The sequence below is a fragment of the Canis lupus genome, unplaced genomic scaffold (genome assembly GCF_011100685.1).
Source record: "Canis lupus familiaris isolate Mischka breed German Shepherd unplaced genomic scaffold, alternate assembly UU_Cfam_GSD_1.0 chrUn_S1579H1768, whole genome shotgun sequence".
NCBI classification, from domain to species: Eukaryota; Metazoa; Chordata; class Mammalia; order Carnivora; family Canidae; genus Canis; species Canis lupus.
Window position 1 is genome coordinate 39701 of NW_023330419.1, and position 19669 is coordinate 59369.

At 40.4% G+C, this 19669-nt stretch overlaps 1 protein-coding gene across 4 annotated transcripts in view; it reads left to right on the plus strand.

Moving 5' to 3' along the window:
- The window catches only part of LOC119868790 (armadillo repeat-containing protein 4-like), a 91272-nt gene that overhangs the window by 12851 nt on the left and 58752 nt on the right, over positions 1 to 19669 (plus strand). For 2 of the 4 annotated variants that reach the window (XM_038589031.1, XM_038589030.1), the window contains exon 2: positions 15242 to 15502. In XM_038589031.1, coding sequence (XP_038444959.1) covers positions 15279 to 15502 — 224 coding nt within the window. In that variant the 5' untranslated portion in view covers positions 15242 to 15278. Of the gene's footprint in view, positions 1 to 11197; positions 11262 to 15241; positions 15503 to 19669 lie in introns of those variants that run through there. The other 2 variants (XM_038589029.1, XM_038589032.1) reach the window with 2 other exon arrangements.

Genomic DNA, 19669 nt, shown 5'->3' on the forward strand with positions numbered 1-19669 from the left:
CTCAAGTGGCTGAGGGGCTGTGTGGAGATTTTAGGAAGGGAGACCAGGGGACCCCACTAAGATGCCATTTGGGGAAAGGCCTGTGTGAGCATGCCTCTAATTTTTCTAATTTTCTCTAATTTTGAGTGGCATCCATGTGCACAGAGTGTGTCTTTGTCCTTTCTTGTGTGTGGGCCTGTCTTCTCCCAAGAATGTGTGAATAGGGAGTGACTGACTCTTGGCTTCCTTTTTTTTTTTTTTTTTTTCCTGGCTTCCATATGGTATCTCCTTTTTTCTGTCCCTGCACACCTTGGCGGTTTTTTGTTTGTTTTTGTGTTTCAGACTTTTCAGTCACATTCTTTTTTTTTAATAAATTTATTTTTTATTGGTGTTCAATTTGCCAACATATAGAATAACACCCAGTGCTCATCCCATCAAGTGCCCCCCTCAGTGCCCGTCACCCAGTCCCCCCCCCCCACCTCCCCTTCCACCACCCCTAGTTCGTTTCCCAGAGTTAGGAGTCTCTCATGGTCTGTCTCCCTTTCTGATATTTCCCACTCATTTTTTTCTCCTTTCCCCTTTATTCCCTTTCACTATTTTTTATATTCCCCAAATGAATGAGACCATATAATGTTTGTCCTTCTCCAATTGACTTATTTCACTCAGCATAATACCCTCCAGTTCCATCCACATCGAAGCAAATGGTGGGTATTGGTCATTTCTAATGGCTGAGTAATATTCCATTGTATACATAAACCACATCTTCTTTATCCATTCATCTGTCAATGGACACCGAGGCTCCTTCCACAGTTTGGCTATTGTGGACATTGCTGCTAGAAACATCGGGGTGCAGGTGTCCGGCGTTTCATTGCATCTGTATCTTTGGGGTAAATCCCCAGCAGTGCAATTGCTGGGTCGTAGGGCAGGTCTATTTTTAACTCTTTGAGGAACCTCCACACAGTTTTCCAGAGTGGCTGCACCAGTTCACATTCCCACCAACAGTGTAAGAGGGTTCCCCTTTCTCCACATCCTCTCCAACATTTGTTGTTTCCTGTCTTGTTAATGTTCCCCATTCTCACTGGTGTCAGGTGGTATCTCATTGTGGTTTTGATTCGTATTTCCCTGATGGCAAGTGATGCAGAGCATTTTCTCATGTGCATGTTGGCCATGTCTAGGTCTTCCTCTGTAAAATTTCTGTTCATGTCTTTTGCCCATTTCATGATTGGATTGTTTGTTTCTTTGATGTTGGGTTTAATAAGTTCTTTATAGATCTTGGAAACTAGCCCTTTATCTGATATGTCATTTGCAAATATCTTCTCCCATTCTGTAGGTTGTCTTTTAGTTTTGTCGACTGTATCCTTTGCTGTGCAAAAGCTTCTTATCTAGATGAAGTCCCAATAGTTCATTTTTGCTTTTGTTTCTCTTGCCTTCGTGGATGTATCTTGCAAGAAGTTACGTGGCCAAGTTCAAAAAGAGTGTTGCCTGTGTTCTTCTCTAAGATTTTGATGGAATCTTGTCTCACATTTAGATCTTTCATCCATTTTGAGTTTATCTTTGTGTATGGTGCAAGAGAGTGGTCTAGTTTCATTCTCAGTCACATTCTTCTAATCCTAAAATTTCTTCACCTAAATTAACCATAAAGTAAGTTTTCTCTCTATCACGTTGTATCTTTCCAGAGTGTGTGAGTATATGACAGCGTGTCTGTGAATCCACTCAGAGCCTTTGCAGAATTCTGCGAAACACTCTTATGTAAACGTTTCCCATGGTTTTGAACAATGACTGGCATGGTACTTGTCTTGGCAACTTAATTTTTGTTCCATCTTCACAGGAAACTTTGGAAATGGTAACTTTTTCCCCTTTCCATTCATTTGTTTCACTCTGGAAATGAAAATAATCCATTTCAGAGTGGTGATATGCAAATTACAGATTGACAAAGTGTGGTCAGTAGATTCCAGGAACTAATATTAATGACGTTGAAGTATTGACATAGTTGGAGAAGCTAGCTTTAAAAGATATATGGCAATGAAATACTGTTAAAGGTACCCTTGGGTTATAATAGACTCCAAGTCTGAGAACAGATTCCCTTTTAGTTAATACAGTATTCACTATTTTCTGTATAAGAATAGGTTCTTTAAGGGACTTACTCCCTTTTATTTTCACCTTTGGAAACCATTGTCGTTGATGAGTATGTTATGAACATCCCCTCATATGCCAGAAAGTGAGAATTTCCTTTAAGCGTGTAAAGACAGACCACCATGGATGAAAACCTAACTTAGTAGAAAGTTGTTTATATTATCCATGGCCAGTGCTTTTGAATTGCATGTTTTCTTTCATCACTATGTGTGATAGCTTTAAAAAAACATGTATATAAATATGCATTAACAATCACTGTGTGTGACATTTAGTTTACCTCTTTAGTGCTGTCTCTAGTTAGAAAATAACAATTAACTTTGATATTATAAATAATATTTAACAAACAAGAACTGATTTTTAGAAAGCTTGTATTTTTTATAGCCATGTATTAGGGCCTGAGAAACTGACAAAACTAGACGATTTGCAGATTTCTGTGTTGTCAAGTGAATAAACACATGAAATCATGTTTATAAATACCCAGATTCATTGCAGATGTTTTTAGTGGACTCTATTTTTAGGCACTACTGGGTTGAACCACACAATATTAATTAGTACCTAGTAAATAGTAATATAAATACTTAGACTAAATGATTCCTATTATTTACAAAGTATACCATTGATTTTTGCAAATGGCTGGTATGTCAGGATGGGTTAGGTTGTGCTTTGGCAGCAAACAATTCCAAGAATAAATGTTCATTTCTGGCTCATGCTCTCTGTCCATTGCACACTGGTGGGGTGCTCAGCTCCATGTCCTCTCTGTCAGGATTGTGCTGGTGGAGGTGCCATTCCCTTGAACATTGGACAGCTTGGGAAAGAGATGTAAGATTCTCTTAAACGCGTCTTCCCGGGAGGGACAAACCTGATGCTTTCTTTTTATGGGTCAGGGCAAGTCATAAGACCCAAACTTACTTCAAGGAGGTGGGGAAGTGCCGTGCTCTTCCCAGGTGCCTGGAAGAGGAGAAGGCACAGAAATATTGTGGGGTTGCACCACTGTTTAACCACAGTTCGAAAATTTTCCAAAGTAAATGAGTGTCATGAAATTTACTACATTATCTACTTTGGTGTAGCAGTTGGGTTGTCAGTTATAATTGATAGTGATGGTTAAAACCATTTACTGTACCCCTAATTTATAGTCTAATCCCCTGGTGTTAGTACCTCTTCCCAGAAAAGTGTGCATTTAACTACACCAATAATTTTTTCTTACAGATTTTATTTATTTGAGAGAGAGAGAGAGAGGGAGAGAGAGGGAGAGAGAGAGGGAGAGAGAGAGAAGGGAGCAAACGTGTGCACATGAGCATGAGCTGAGTAAGGGGCAGAGGGAGAAGCAGGGTCCTCGCTGAGCAGGGAGCCCGCACTGGGGCTCCATCTCTGGACCCTGAAATCGTGACCTGAGCAGAAGGCAGACACTGCACCAGCTGAGCCACCCAGGCGCCCCTAATTACAACGGTGATTTATGTTTCAGTCTTGAGTTCCAAGACTGCCACGCGTGCTCTACAATGCAGGCTGGCTTGTATTTGCAAATGTTGCTTAAATCAGTTTGCTTGTTGATAGAAATAAGCTTTCCTATCTCTTATAATAATCTTGGGATTATTGGGCCACTATCCTGGCTACTGTTAATTTTTTAAAAATATTTTATTTATTCATTCATGAGAGAGACACAGAGAGACAGAGACACAGGCAGAGGGAGAAGCAGGCTCCATGCAGGGAGCCCAATATGGGACTCGATCCCTTGTCCCCAGGATCACAACCTGGGCTGAAGACGGCGCTAAACTGCTGAGCCACCCGGGCTGCCCCTGGCTACTGTTTAATTTGTAGTAATTTCATTTCTTCCTTAGTCTGTCTTTAAGTGTCACACTCATGTTTTTAATTGTAAAGTGTGTAACATAGAATTTACCATAGTGGCCACTGTTAAGCATTCAGTTCAGTAGTATTAAGTATATTCATATTGTTGTGTAACAGATCTCCAGAACTTTTTTTTAATATGGCAAAACTGAAACTCTGTAAGAAAAAAAAAAAAAAAAAAAAAAAAAAAAAAAAAAAAAAGAAAAAGAGAAAGAAAAAGAAAGGAGAAAAAAGGGGGTGGGGGAAGGAAACAAATAAAAAAGCAAAACAAAACAAAAACAAAAACAAAAACAAACAAAAAAAGAACCACGGGGGAGTATCTTCTGATTCTGTGTTCTTTAAGTCCCTTGGCTTCTCCTGGAAGTTGTCCGTCTAGCTGGTGTTCTGGGGGAGGGGCCTGTTGTGCTGATTTTCAGGTGTTAGCAGTTGGGGGAGCTGCTGTGCCCCTGCCCGGTGCAGGGCTCAGTGGGGGTTGTTTACCCCGTGAGGCCGCAGGAGGAACAGCCCCAGTGGCGGGCAGCTCTGGAAACCTGGATTCAGCCCCCGCAGGAACTCCGGAGCTCTCCGTCTGCAGGGCCTGGAGGCTCCGGGGCGGGGCCGCTGATGTGCTCAGCTGGGGCAGGAGCGTCCTCGCTGTCCTGGGCCCTCCCGGCCTCTGCCTGTCCCGGGGGAGGCGGGATCCTGGGCTGTGTCCCGGCGCCCTGTGCTCCGGAGCCTGCGCTGGTGGATTCGCGCTCCCGGGTCGCGCAGCCCCCTCTGCGGAGCTGCCGCCCGAGCCCCTCCGAGCTGCTCCTGGAACCGCGCAGCCCCCTCTGCACGGAGCCTCTTCCTCTGCCCGAGCCCGGCCGAGCTGCTCCCGGGGCCGTGCATCCCCCTCCGCGGAGCCGCCGCCCGAGCCCCTCCGAGCTGCTCCGGGTCCCGCCTGCGCGCTGCAGCCCTTAGGGAGCTCGGCGCACTCTCCTGGGCACGCAATTGCTCTGTTAGTGTCCCCGGGAGCCCGAGGGCATCCCCGCCCTCCTGGGTCCTGCTCCAACTCCCCGGGAGCCCCTTTCCGCCCGGGAAGGTCGGTGCAGCTCCTGCTCCTCCGGGACGGGGCTCTCCTGTCCTGGGGACACTCGCCCCGGCCTCAGCCCGGCTCCTCCTGGGCCCCTCCCCCTTGGAGGCCTTTGTTTCTTTATTTCTTTTTCCCCGTCTTCCTACCTTGATAGAAGCGCGAACTCTTCTCACTGTAGCCTTCCAGCTGGTCTCTCTTTAAATCTCAGGCCGAATTCATAGATTTTCAGGATAATTTGAAGGTTTTCTAGGTATTTTGGTGGAGACAGGTGATTTGGAGACCCTACTCTTCCGCCATCTTGCTCCTCCCCCCTCATACTGTTTTCCATAGTGGCTGGACCACTGTAGATTCTCACCAACAGGGCACAAAGTTCCAGTTTCTTTACATTATTGCCAGCAGTTGTTATTTTTTGTGTTTTGTTTTGTTTTTAGATAGTGGCTATAAGGTGATACCTCTTTGTAATTTTATTTGTACTTTCTTTAATGATTAATGATATTGAACGTCTTTTCATGTGCTCATTGGAGAAATGTCTGTTCAAGTTCTTTGCTCATGTATTTTTGTTGAGTTGTAGGAGCTCTTTACATATTCTGGATATTAACCCCTTATCAGATATATGATATGCAAATATTTTCTTCCATTCTGTAGGTTATCTTTTCACTCTGTTGATTGCTTACTTTGTTTCCCAGAAGTTTTCAAAGATTTTATGTAGTCCTATTTATTTTTATTTGTTGCCTCTGCTTTTGGTTTCATATCCAAGAAATCATTCCCAAATTCAATGTCTTGAAGCTTACATGTGAGCAGGGAAACCTGTTTTCTTGTTAAGAGTTTTACAGGTCTTATTTCATGTTAATTTTTGTATACAGTATATGGTAAGGATCCAACATAACTCTTTTGCATGTGAATATTCAGTTTTGCCAACACCACTTGTTGAAGTGATTGTCCTTTCCCTATTGAGTAGTTCTGGCACCTTGGTTGAAGATCATTCATCCTGAGAGTGTTTTTTTATTTTTATTTTTATTTTTTTATGATAGTCACACAGAGAGAGAGAGAGAGAGAGAGAAGCAGAGACACAGGCAGAGGGAGAAGCAGGCTCCATGCACCGGGAGCCCGACGTGGGATTCGATCCCGGGTCTCCAGGATCGCACCCTGGGCCAAAGGCAGGCACCAAACCACTGCGCCACCCAGGGATCCCCCTGAGAGTGTTTTTGAGATTATATGCCAGAGAGTATTTTTCCTGGGTTCTCTATTCTGTTTCGTTGGTCTGTATGTCTGTCTTTATGCCAGTCTATCTGTGTTTTGATTACTGAAGCTTCATAATATGATTTGATATCAGGAACTGTGAAGTCTCAAACTTTTTTCTTCTTTTTCAATATTGTTTTGGGTTTTCAGAGTTTCTTGAGATCCCATTTTAGGGCAGTTTTTCTGTTTCTGCCAAAAATAGGATTTTTGATAAGAGTTATAATGAATCTGTTGATTGCTTTGGGTGCAATGGACATTTTAACAATTTTATTTGCATCTTTAATTTTTTTCAGCAGTGTTTTGCAGTTTTTCACTCTATGGGTCTTTTACTTTGTTAGTTGAGTTTATTCTTAAGTCTCTTATTCTTTTTGACACTTTTGTCAATGCGATTGTTTTCTTATTGTCCTTTTGTTTGTGGTTTGTGTTTGAAAACTCAGTTATTTTATTTTGTGGTGATTTTGTATCCTGCAAGTTTGCTGAATTTGTTTAGTAGTCTAATAATTTGGGTGTGTGTGTGTATGTGTAATCTTTTGGGCTTTGTGCATATAAGATCATGTAGTGTCACCTGTGAGCAGAGATAACTTCTTCTTTCCTAATTTATTTCTTGCCAAATTGCAAAGAAATTTTTACTTCTAGTGCTCTCTTGAATAGCGGTAGTGAGGGTGAATGAACATCAATACTTTGTTCATCTTCGAGGAAAAGCTTTCAGTCTTTTAGCATGGAGTATGATGTTAGCTGTGAACTTTTTATATATGGCCTTTATATATTGAGATAGTTTCCTTCTATTGCTAGTTTATTGCTTTAATTGTGAAAGGTATTTAATTAGTCAAATGGATTGAGATGATCATGTGGTTTTGTTCTTCATTCAGATAACATGATATATCACATTTTGTATGATGAACCATCCTTACATCCGTAGGATAAATTCAACTTGGTAATGGTGTGTAATCCTTTAAATGTGCCATTCAACTCAGTTTGCTAGTATTTTAAAAGGATTTTAAAATTACTGTTCTTCAGGCATATTGGTCTATAGTTTTCTTGTAGTATCTTGTTTTGCTTTGCTATCAGAGGAATGTTGGCCTCAGAATGAGCTTGGAAGTATTCCTTGCTCTTCAAATTTGGGGAAGAATTTGATGAGTTTTGGTGTTAATTCTCTACATGGTTAGTAGAATGCTCTCATGAAGTCATGTGGCCCTGGGCTTTAATATGCTGGAGGTTTTTGATTACTGTTTCATATCCTTATTGGATATTGGTCTGTTCAGATTTTAAATTTAAGCCATTGACTTTGTAGGTTGTTTATTTCTAGGGATTTATCCATTCTACGTTATCAAACTTATTGGTGTATGGTTGTTAAGAGTCTATTATGGTCCTTTTATTTTCTGTGACATCAGTTGTTATGTCTCCTTTTTCATTTCTGATTTTAGTTATTTGAGTCATCTTTTATTCTTAGCCTAGCTAAGGGTTTATTAATTTTGTTGATCTTTTGAAAACAACTTTTGTTTCATTAATTTTTTCTGTTATATCTTTGCTCTAATAATTTCCTTTCTTTGCTAACATTGTTCTTTTTGTAGTTCCTTGAGTTATAAAGTTGGGTTACTGATTTTAGATTTCTCTCTCTCTCTCTTTTTTTTAAATGTAAGTGTTTATAGCTATAAACCTCACTCTTAGCACTGCTTTCGTTATATAAGATTTGATACATTGTGTTTTCATTTTTATTTGCCTGAAGATATTTTCTAATTTCCCTTGTGATTTATTCTTTGGCTCACTGGTTGTTTAAATCTGTGTTGCTTAATTTCCACATATTTGTGGATTTTTATTTTTCCTTCTGTTTTTCATTTCTGGTTTCATTCCATTGAGGTGAGAAAAGATACTTGGTGTGAGTTCAGACTTCTAAAATTTGTTAAGACTTGTTTTGTGGTCTAACATGTGGTCTGTCCTGGAAAATGTTCTGTGTGTGCTTGAGAAAAATGTGCATTTTCTTGTTGTTGCATAGAGTCCTCCATGTATGATTGTTTGGTGCATTTAGTCTACAGTATTGTTCAAGTCCTCTGTTATCTCATTGATTTTTGTTTGGTGGTTCTTTCTTTTGAATGAATGACATTGAAGTCTTCTCTTACTGTGTTGATGCCAGTGTTTGCTTCAAAAATTTAGGAGTTCTGATGTCAGGTGTTTACATATTTATAATTGTCAAAGCTTCTTGGTGAATTGACCCTTTTATCATTATATAATGTCCTATTTTGTGTTTTGTTAGTTTTTGACTTCATCTCTTTTGTCTATTAGTATGGCCACCCTGCTCTCTTTTGGTTAACATTTTCATGGGATATCTTTTTTCCATCTTTTCATTTTCAGCTTATGTGTATCATTAGATCTAAAGTTTGTATCTAGTAGACAGCATGTGGTTGGTCTTTTTTTTTGTATTTTTTTTATTGGAGTTTGATTTGCATATATATATATATATATATATATATATATATATATATATATGGCATAACACCCAGTGCTCATGCCATCAAGTGCCCCCCTTAGTGCCTGTCACCCAGTAATCCCACCCTCCCGCCCAACCTGCCTTTCTACCACCCCTTGTTCGTTTCCCAGAGTTAGGTGTCTCCCATGTCCTGTACCCTCACTGATATTTCCCACTCATTTTCTCTCCTTTCCCCTTTATTCCCTTTCACTATTTTTTATATTCCCCAAATGAATGAGACTTGTTTTTTTAAATCCATTCAGCCACTCTGTCTTTTGATTAGGGAGTTTAATCCATTTACATTTAAAGTAATTACTGATAGCGACACCTGGGTGGCTCAGCGGTTGAGCATCTGCCTTTGGCTCAGGGCATGATCCTGGAGTTCTGGGATCGAGTCCCACATTAGGCTTCCTGCGAGGAGTCTGCTTCTCCCTCTGCCTATGTCTCTGCCTCTCTGTGTCTCTCCTGAATAAATAAATAAAATCTTTAAGAAAAAGTAATTACTGATAAGGATGGTATTTTATTCCCATTTTCTTAATTGTTTTCTGTATGTCTTGTAAGTTTTTTGTCCCTCTTTTCTTTTACTACTGCCTTTTCTTTGTGTTTTAGTGAGTTTTTTTTTGGACACATGCCCTTTTAATTACCTTTTGTGTGTTTTCTACAGTTTTTTTTTTGTGTGTGTGGTTTCTCTGGGTATTACATAAAATATCTTCATGATTTAAGTTTATTTTAACCTGATGGCTTTAGTTGCATACAAAAACTCTACTCCTTTATGTCTCTGTCCCTCCACCTTCCCTGCTTTGTTAGTGATGTCACAAATTGTGCCTTTTCATATTGTGTGTCTGTTAACATAGATTTATACTTTAATGCTTTTTCCTTTTAAATCCTATAAAAGAATGAAAAATGATTTATGCACCAACGTTAGGGTTCTGTTTTTGGCCTAAGTATTTACGTTTACTGGAGAGCTTTATATTTTCTATGGTTTTGTGTTGTCTAGGGTCCTTTGTTTCATCTCCAAGGGCAATCCTTTAGTATTTTTTGTGTGGCATGTCCAGTGGTGATTGACTCCATCAGCTTTTATCTGGCTGGGAAAGTCTTAATGTCTTCATCTTTATTTTTTTATTTTTTATTTTTTTTTATAGTTTTGCCTGTTTTTTTTTTTATTTTATTTTAATTTTTTTTTTATTTATGATAGTCACAGAGAGAGAGAGAGAGAGAGAGAGAGAGAGAGAGAGGCAGAGACATAGGCCGAGGGAGAAGCAGGCTCCATGCACCGGGAACCCGATGTGGGATTCGATCCCGCGTCTCCAGGATCGCGCCCTGGGCCAAAGGCAGGCGCCAAACCGCTGCGCCACCCAGGGATCCCTGTCTTCATCTTTAAAGGATGACTTTATAGATACAGTATTCTTGGTAGTTCTTTTCTTTCAGCATATTGAATATACCATACTGCTGCCCTCTGACCTGCAAAATATCTGCAGAGACATTGGCTTTGAATCAACAGAGGTTCTCATTTACATGAGGAGTCCATTTTCTCATGCTACATTCAAGATTGCTTTTTTCCTGTAACTTTTCAGTTTACTATATGTGGTGCTGAAGTGAGCACAGATTTTCAGTTTCATTATAATGTGTTTCAGTGTTGGTCTCTTTGCATTTACCCTAATTGGAGTTCATTCAGCTTCTTGAATTTATATATCCATTTTTTTGCCTCAAATTTGGAAAAATTTCAGCCACTATTTCTTTAAATAGGCTCTCTATCTCTTTCCTACTTTTCCTGGGTCTCCCATAATGCATAGATAGACTTTTTGTAGTGTCCTGTATAGCCCATAGACTCTCTTTACTTTCCATCATCCCTTTTTTTTTTCCATTCCTGTGACTCAGTAATTTCACATGATGTTTTCTAGTTTGCTGATTCTTTCTTCTGCTTGATCAAATCTTTTTTTTTTTTTTTTTGCTTGATCAAATCTGAAGTTGAATCTGTTTAGTGCATTTTTCAGTTTAATCATTGTATTCTTCAGCTACAAAGTTTACCTTTTTTAAAAAGTGTTTTTGTGTCAATATTCTTATTTTGTTCATGCATTATTTCCCTGATTTCATTTAGGTATCTTTTGTCTTGTCTTTTAGCATCTTTAGTAGAGCATCTTTAGAATTATTATTTTAAATTACTTCTCAGGTAATTCATAGATCTTCATTTCTTAAGGGTTGGTTGTGGTGCTTTATTTTGCTCGTTTGATGGAACCATCTTTAACTGTTTCCCTTTGGGCCTTTTGATCTTTTGAGATTAGGGCATTTGAAAAGACAATGATCTCTTTTAGTGTGTTATTTTTTTTTTAAGTTTTTGTTTATTGATTCTTAAGAGACGGGGGGGGGGGGGGGGGCGGGGGCGGGGGGGGGGCGGGGGGGGGCTCGGGCCTCCCCTCCGCGGGGCGGCGACACTCCGCGCGGCGGGGCGTTGAGTGTTTACCGCGCGCCCTAGCAACTGGCGGGCGCGCGGCTGGCGGCGCGGGGCGCGGGGCGCTGGGCGCAGTGCGGACGCGGAGCGGGGCGCTGCAGGTGAGTGCGGCCGTTGGGCGCAGGGCGGCCGCCGGGGACTCGCCGCCGCCTCTCCGCGCCGGGCCCCGCCGCTCCCGCCCGCCCCGCGCAGGGGTCCTTGCAGCCTAACGCGGCGGGGTTCGAGCAATGGGGGCCTCTCTCGCCCGCTCCCCTCGTCTCCTCGGGCCGCGGCCCGCCCTGTCCCGGCCCTCTCCCTTCCCTCCCCTCCCCGCAGACCCCCTGCCCGGGCGCCTCCTGCTCCTCGGCTCCCGAGCCGAGCCCCTCTCCGCGGCTCAGGCGACTCCCGGCGCCTCCCCGTCCTCCTACCCTCCGCCCCTGCAGCTCGCCCTCCTTCCACCTACCGTCCTCCTCCCTGCGCCTTCCTGCCGGCGCCCCCTGCCCCCTCACCCCTACAGACTGAGCTCCGGCTCCAACTAACGCCTGTCGCCGTCTGCTCGGTGTTTTCACGCAGGCTTGAAGTGTACGTGGATTCAGGGCCCTGCACATGCCAGTTCTGAAATTCTGATTTTTCTGTAGCTTCATCATTCCCAGAATGGCACGTGTATGCGCCGACTCCCAATCTGTGTTACCAGCCACATTTCTAGATCTCAGCGTGGATGCTCACCTTCCCTTAGCTCTGTTTCTGCTCGAGCGTTACAGAAATTATTCACGGACGGGTTTCATTTTTTTTAATGCTACGGGAAGCTTGCAGCTAATCCTTAAAAAAGAAAAACAAGCTGTGTTACAGTGATTTGATTCGGACAGAAAATGAGTAGAATAATAGACAAAATGAATATAAATGATTTTCCATTTATGAGAACACGTGCACAGAAACTTTTCTCCATTTAATCATTAAACTTTTTAACAGTCGCACCTTAATTCAAAGATACTTACTACATATTCATGTGTATTCGTTGTAACTGTGGTTCTTAGGCCAAAAGGACTCCTGGATTGGCAGTGGGTAGAAACTGGGGAACAGCCTGTTTTGATTAAAAAAAAAAAAATTTAGTTTTGTATTTTTACCTGAGTTACACAGACCTTTTTTTTTTTTTTAACACCCCTGGGACTAGTGGAATAAATACGGTTCTCCTGCTAAATGAGGCTATTAGAAATGTCCTAGACTTAACATGAAAAGCTTTAGATTACACTGTTTTCTTTTTGTAATTTATTCACTTACGCCTACAAAGTACTTCTTTCTCTTTCTCTGTCCGTCTGTCTCTCTTTTTTTTTTTAAAAAAGATGTTATTCATGAGAGACACAGAGAGAGGCAGGCTCCTCACAGGGAGCTGGATGCAGGATTCGATTCCAGACCCAGGATCATGCCCTGAGCCAAAGGCAGACGCTCAACAGCTGAGCCACCCAGGCTGTCCCTCTTTCTTTCTCTCTCTGCTCTCACTCTCATTTTTAAAGGCTTTTTCTACCTATCTTGTTCAAGATTTTGATCCACTTTTCCCCCCTAATAATATTTTTTGCCTTCTGGGTTGTCCCAGACCCTCCTGAAATTTTCTTAGACCTCAAATCAAGCCTGTTCATTGTTGCAGCTCCTGCCTTTCCAGATTTAGAAAAACAATTTGAAGAGATACAAACGTGTTATTTTTGTATAGAAATTTATCATGATGAAGACCTTTTTGCATTTCTTAGCTCTTTTTAAAGTGTCTTTCAGGAAGTTGCTGTATGGGGTGTTGACTGCTGCTACAGTCTTATATAATCTATGTATGTCCACATTTTCCTTTTAAAAAGTATAAGAAGGAAATGATACACATGTTGTAGTTTTATAAGACCACTGAAACAAGTGGTATGCTTAAGATTAAAAATAAATTGTGCACATAAGACTTTCTATATGTGATAAAGCTGTTTGCACTTATTCTTAGCTTGCACTTACTCTCTTAATACTGGCAAACTCAACAGTGTTACTGATGTAAGCATCAGTACAGGCTTACATGTTTGGAATCAAGCAATAGAAACAAACTACTAGAATACTAAAATAAATGCACACAAAAAAATCTGTACCCTAATTATATATATTTTATAATTGTATGTATTTGTATATATAAGTATATACACAGATATAAAAATATATATACCTATTTATGTACACATATATCAGCCATTCTTAGCCCTGAGAACTATCATTTTTTATAACAAATATTTTGTAATGCCTTCTTTGCTACTCCAAAATCAAAATTCTAGGTAGTAATTCTACATGTGTGCATAGTTTAAATGTAGGATAGGATATCTTTAAATGTAGATAGGATATCTAGATCAGTGGCTCTCAGTGAGGCAGTACTCATAACTCAGAAGTATTATTAACCATATTTCATTATCAAAATGATATTGGCTACTTCCTGGGACCCCAGGATCATACCCTGAGCCCAAAGGCAGACACTCAACCACTGAGCTACCCAGGTGCCCTGATGTCTGACATTCTTGGTCCTCATCACTAAATCCCAATGATGTCCTCTAACTGTAAAATAAAGGAAAATTAAAAGGTAAATAATTGCAATACAGTAATAGTATGTAAATGCTCAGGTACCACTACACTAGAATATGTAGTGAAGTAGTCAGGTGCTCCAGCCTTACATAGAATTATATACTGTGAATGCAGTAGCTCCAAATGCAGGCTGATGTAAACACATCATTGAAACTTAAATTGTGTGACCAGCATGGCCATCAATGGTGTGATTTTCCAAAATACTGAGCTCTTGGTAGACTTCCATATAAGACAGAATATATACAACCTTCCTTCGACTTACATGATAGTTGCAATCCTGGAAAATTCAGTGTATGTCAAAACTGTGGAAAAATTACTTTGTGATTGTAAAGTGGAGTTAGATTCTTCGCGCAGGTATTACTTATCTGAAGTTTTTCGCCCACCAGATGCCTAAAGAGTGTAGTATAATTCTGTCTGGGGACTGTTGTGCACATTGCAGGACATCAGACATTATTTTTTAAGAGTTTATTTATTTATTTATGAGAGACAGAGAGAGGCAGAGACATAGGCAGAGAAAGAAGCAGGCTCCCTGTGGGGAGCCTGATGCGGGACTCAATCCCAGGACCCGCTCCTGGGACCCCAGGATCACACCCTGAGCCAAAGGCAGACTCAACCACTGAGCCACCCGGGTGCCCTGATGTCTGACATTCTTGGTCCTCATTACTAAATCCCAATGATGTCCCCTTCCTATCATTTTGATAATGAAATATCCTTAATAATACTTCTGAGTTATGAGTATTGCCTCATTGAGAGCCACTGATCTAGATATCCTGTTACTAGATTTAGTGCAGTACAAAACCCAAAATCCCCAAGTCATTTCCGAAGGGTCCTGGTACTTCGGAGCTTTAGTAATAATGGGGGAAAGCTAATTCTATTCTATATTTAACTTTATCACCATTCTAATATTCTGGAAGGAAGCCTTTCATGATCCTATTAGTGAAAAATCAAACAAATATAGACTATCAGGGAAAAAAAAGCCTTAAATGTTCACAGTGAGAACTTGCTTGCTAACTCGGCTTTTACTCAATGTTGCAGATAATGTTCTCTTTTTAAAGAAAGTCAGAATAACAGAGTTCAGTTTGACAGCATGGTTCTAAATTATGCACTGCCCAGCCCAGAAGAGCCTTTGGCTCCAGCAAACCTGTTGGACCAAAGGCCTTGATGCCATCTTCCCCCAGCTCTTCCTTCCACTGTTGGGAGTTTTCTGTTTCTGTTTTCTGCCCAGTTATTTGAGCTTTTCTTTCTGGGGCCCAGGGAAATGAGAAAGTTATTTGCTTAGGGCAAATAGATACTAGAAAATCCAAGTGCCTGTCTGTTTTACTTAGAGCTAGCCCAGTAAAAATGAATATTTCTGTTGCATTAAGGAGCAATTTGATGATTAAAAAAAATTGACCACTAAGATTAAGAAGCAGAATATGTGTTGGATGGCTTAAAGGCTTGAAAGTGAGAACGGTTCCAGGAAAAAGGTGATTGCCATCCTGTGTTTCTAACTCTTTCCACTCTGATGCAGGGTGTGTGGTGAGCTCAGATCTGAGCATTGACTGAGCATGGGGGTGGCTCTGACAAGGTCTGCACAGTGGACTGCTGCTGGATATGGGACCAGAACCCTGGAAATTACTCCACTGAATGAAGTGATATTGAAAGAAATTGCGATGTTTGTGGAGAGTTTTATCTACAAACATCCTCAAGAAGCAAAATATGTTTTTGTAGAACCACTTGAATGGAAAACAAACTTGGACCCCTCAGCATTTGAATCAGGATATATTGTCAGGTAAGCTGGTAAAGAGCTTCTAGAGTTTAATGTCTTTATTGTACATATTTTGATAAATGAGTTGTAGGTTTTGGGCAAGTAATTTAACATCTGTGAATCTCAGAAATATTCTGACCCAGGAATTGCAATCAGGAGGCACTCTGCTGAAATCTGGGAACATTCTGTTTAGCACAACAAAATTATGTATGTATGTATGTATGTATGTATGTATGTATGTATGTGAGAGAGAGAGAGAAGATGAGCAGGGGCAGGGGCAGAGGGAGAAGCAGACTCCTGGCTGGGTAGGGAGCCAGCCAGACACTGAGCTCTATCCCAGGACCCTGAGATCATGACTTGAGCCAAAGGCAGACCCTTAACCGACTGAGCCACCCAGGCGCCCCTAATTATTTCTTTCTTTCTTTCTTTCTTTCTTTCTATCTATCTATCTATCTATCTATCTATCTATCTATCTATCTATCTATCTAGATTTTATTTATTCATGAGAGACACAGAGAGAGAGGCAGAGATACAGGCAGAGGGAGAAGCAGGCTCCCTACAGAGAGCCTGTTGTGAGACTCAATCCCAGGACCCTGGGATCATGACCTGAGCTGAAGGCAGATGCTCAACCACTGAGCCACCCAGGTGCCCTGGCACTCCTAATTTTTAAATTTTGATTTGAATTTCTTTTGATAGGGGATGCATTCTTGAGTTCACCACACTCCAACAATTGTTGTTGCTTTATGTTTGGGCTTTCCACTCATCTATACAACCCTACAGGTGTCAGTAGGCATTGGTTTTGTGACCTCTGCTATAGGCAAAATCCCTTCTGGTATTAAAATCTATTAATTCCTGGGGAGTGGTAAATTTCCCTCAATATATGGGAGAGGCTAATTAGCAATTAGCATTGTCCTCAAATGAGAACCTTCCAAATCTGAGATTTAAGAAAAACCTACCTCTACCTCAAACAGGGAGCTGTCAACTTAGCTCTAGAGAGCTTAGATAAAAAATATATATGTATTTATATAAATGTAATCATAATTATATAGGAGTAATTGACATTTGCATATGTAAATCTTTTTTGTTGTTTTGGTCAGCTTCAGTTTATTTTCCACTTTCAGGCATCGGGATCCTCTTTTCTGCCACCGTGTTCCTCCTTAATTTTGCATATGAACTTTTAAAGTGTGACATTATCAAAGACAGGTCACTAATCAGTCAAATCTTCTTATAGATGCCTTTTCCACTTTTTCCCTTTGGGATTATTTGTGAGAATAAACTCTGAATTTCATTTTTAGTACTGAAAAACCTTTTTTGAACTGTATTTCAGGAGTGTTTGGTTCTGTTGTCATGCTCTACCTTCTCTCTGAATTTCCTGAAGCCTTTTTCTAAAATTGTATTTTATTTCTAACTCTGCCTATGGTCACTTCCTCCCAAAGTGCTTGTCATTATTCATTGCTCCCACTTAAGTTCAGTGTAGTGTCACATGTTGTTTTTTCTAACCTTTGAAAGATGAACTCATCTGCAAAACCATATAGTTCAAAAACATATGAACTACTTAGTACAGAGATGAATTTAAAGCAGATGTCATAAGAGTATCAAGAGCGTCATTGTATCTTACCTCTGTTTATTTTGTGTTCCAAGGACAAACATGACCACATCTGCAACCTACTTAGGTGGGCTGTTACACATACCTCAATCATATCACTGTTTCTCTTTCTTTATCCTTATCCAATTGCTTTTTGCTCTATTTCCATTCTTATACCTCTGCATACAGTCTTTTTTTTTTTCATACAGTCTTTATGCATAGAGGTCCCTCTTAAGCAGGAAGTCTCAACATTTTGGCACATATATGTTTTGAACCAACTACCTCTTGATTGTCTTCCTTCTGTCAAATTTACTGGACACCTTTTCCTTGGGCCAGTTTTTCTATCCATTATTCTTATTTCTGACTTTTATTGGTGATATCTTTGACCTCGGAAGGGAAAAGAGGGTCTGAAAGTAGCATTTGTTGTAGTTGAAGGAAACCATGCCATTGTGGCTGGATGAAAACCAGGTGGGTACTGATAGTCCTGAAGAAGGCAAAGGATACAGCTGAGATTTTGGTAGTTATGGAAAATTCTAAATGTTTACACATCCAAGTCTTGACCACTCCCCTTGCTCTACCCCCACCCCCCCAAACCAAAGAACTGTCAGCAACCCATAGCCACTTGGTATGCTGTGTCCACCAACATAACAAAAGTGATATAGACCAGAGATGCCCTCAATGGCTGGAAGAACGTACCATTAAAAGAGTCCCGGCTACCTCATTCTTTGCCCTTTTGTACACATGCACTGTTCTTGCTTAGGCTGCTGGCCCTTAGGACACCTTTTATTCATTTATTTAAAGGGTGGAGGGTCAACTGCTGTCCTTTCAGATAGGATTCAGCTCTGTAAGTCCACATAAATATGGATACCTAAGTCATCATAAAGGCTTTGAGTTTGGAGCCTCTGGATGCATTTCTACCAAACCACAATATTATTGGATGTTTTAGGATATTTCTTCTTCCTCTTGGGACTATATGTTCTCTCAGCCTTTTGTTCCAAAACAAGTCAGTTTTATTTACATGGAAAGTCTGTTGAAGTAAGTAAGCTACCCTCTTTTGTTGATCTCTTTTATATTCGCACTTGAGGCCTCATTTCTCATTTGATGTTGCACATCTCCAAATGTACTCTTTGCAGCAGTCCTTAAAAAATTGATCAGCCTTCTTCTGAATTAGGCTAACAGACATCTGACATTGAAACTGATCTGCTCATCATGCACTGAAAAAAGGTTTTACATGTCGTCACCCATCTTCTTTTGTGCAGATCATTGTTGAGTAGATAGGCATGGCACTGTCCACATGTTAGATGACTTACTCTTTTCTTTTAGAATCATTTCCAATGTACAACCCTTCATTCTATAATAACACTGGTCATCGTCTTTCCATGTTCATTGTTTTGGGGAAAATAACTCCACTTTCATTCTAATGGAAATCATAGGTCTCCTTGTATTACCATTTTCAATTGCTTTTGTTCTTATCAGACAGAATGAGATAACTAATCTTTCTAAAACACTCCAGAATGAAACCCAAGTCCACTGTAAGCTAAGGACAAATGACACCCTTCAATGATTAACACCATATGGTGGTGGTATACAGAGCTCAGTTGCTTTGACTCATTAGAATGTAGCTCAGGAAATATAAAGACTGGATAAGTGTTCAGAATCACTTAGTGACAATGTTATTATCAGTTCTTTTCTTTTTTGGTAAAATTACGATTTTGACTCATGTCAGCTTTAATACTGTGATATTTTAGCTTCTAATGTCTCTCTGCTGTCTCAATGATATGTCTGAGTTGGGACAAAATTCTCTCCTGGTAAGAGTGCTGTGTAGATGAGGAGTTGAGCCCCGAGCAGTGACCCTCTTCCCCCTGTCCTGCCCACCGCCCTCACAATTCATACCTTTCTGATTCCTAGTTTTCTTTTTTCTTTTGTAAATCTCTACAGGCATCTTTTTTATTGTTGACTTCCCAATACTCCTTGGTAATGGGCATTGTTTGATCCTTTTACCTTCTTGTTCTAGTTCTCTTATCAATGTCATGAAGGATCAGTTACATGATCTCTGATCTTAAAATTGTATTGTTTTATGAGATGATAATTATTATGTTTTGGTAAAACTTTTCTAAAAGATTTTATTTATTTGAGAGAGAGAGAGAGAGAGAGAGAGAGCAAGCAGATGGGGGGGTGGAACAAAGGGAGAGGGACAAGCAGACGCCTCACTGACTGTGGAGCTCAACCAGGGCTTGATCTCATGACCCTGAGATCACGACCTGATCAGAAACCAAGAGTCAGACACTTAACCAACAGAGCCACATGGGTGCCCCATATTTTGGTGAAATGTCCAAATTATGCTATTAAAATCGATGGCCATAACGTTTGTTACTTGAGCTCTTTGTTTTTTGTTCCTGAGAATTACTAACTAGTTTTGCAACTGTAGCTTTATATCTCTTGTTATTTTTTAGGCTCATTTATTGAGTAATTACTATGTTCTGGACACTAAACTAGACACTGGGGATGAAATAAATGTGACATTTTTCTGCTCTCTCACCTTATAGCATAAAGCTATAGTATTTTCAGCTGCCCTCCACAATTACAGTTTGAAAGTCTTTTGATCA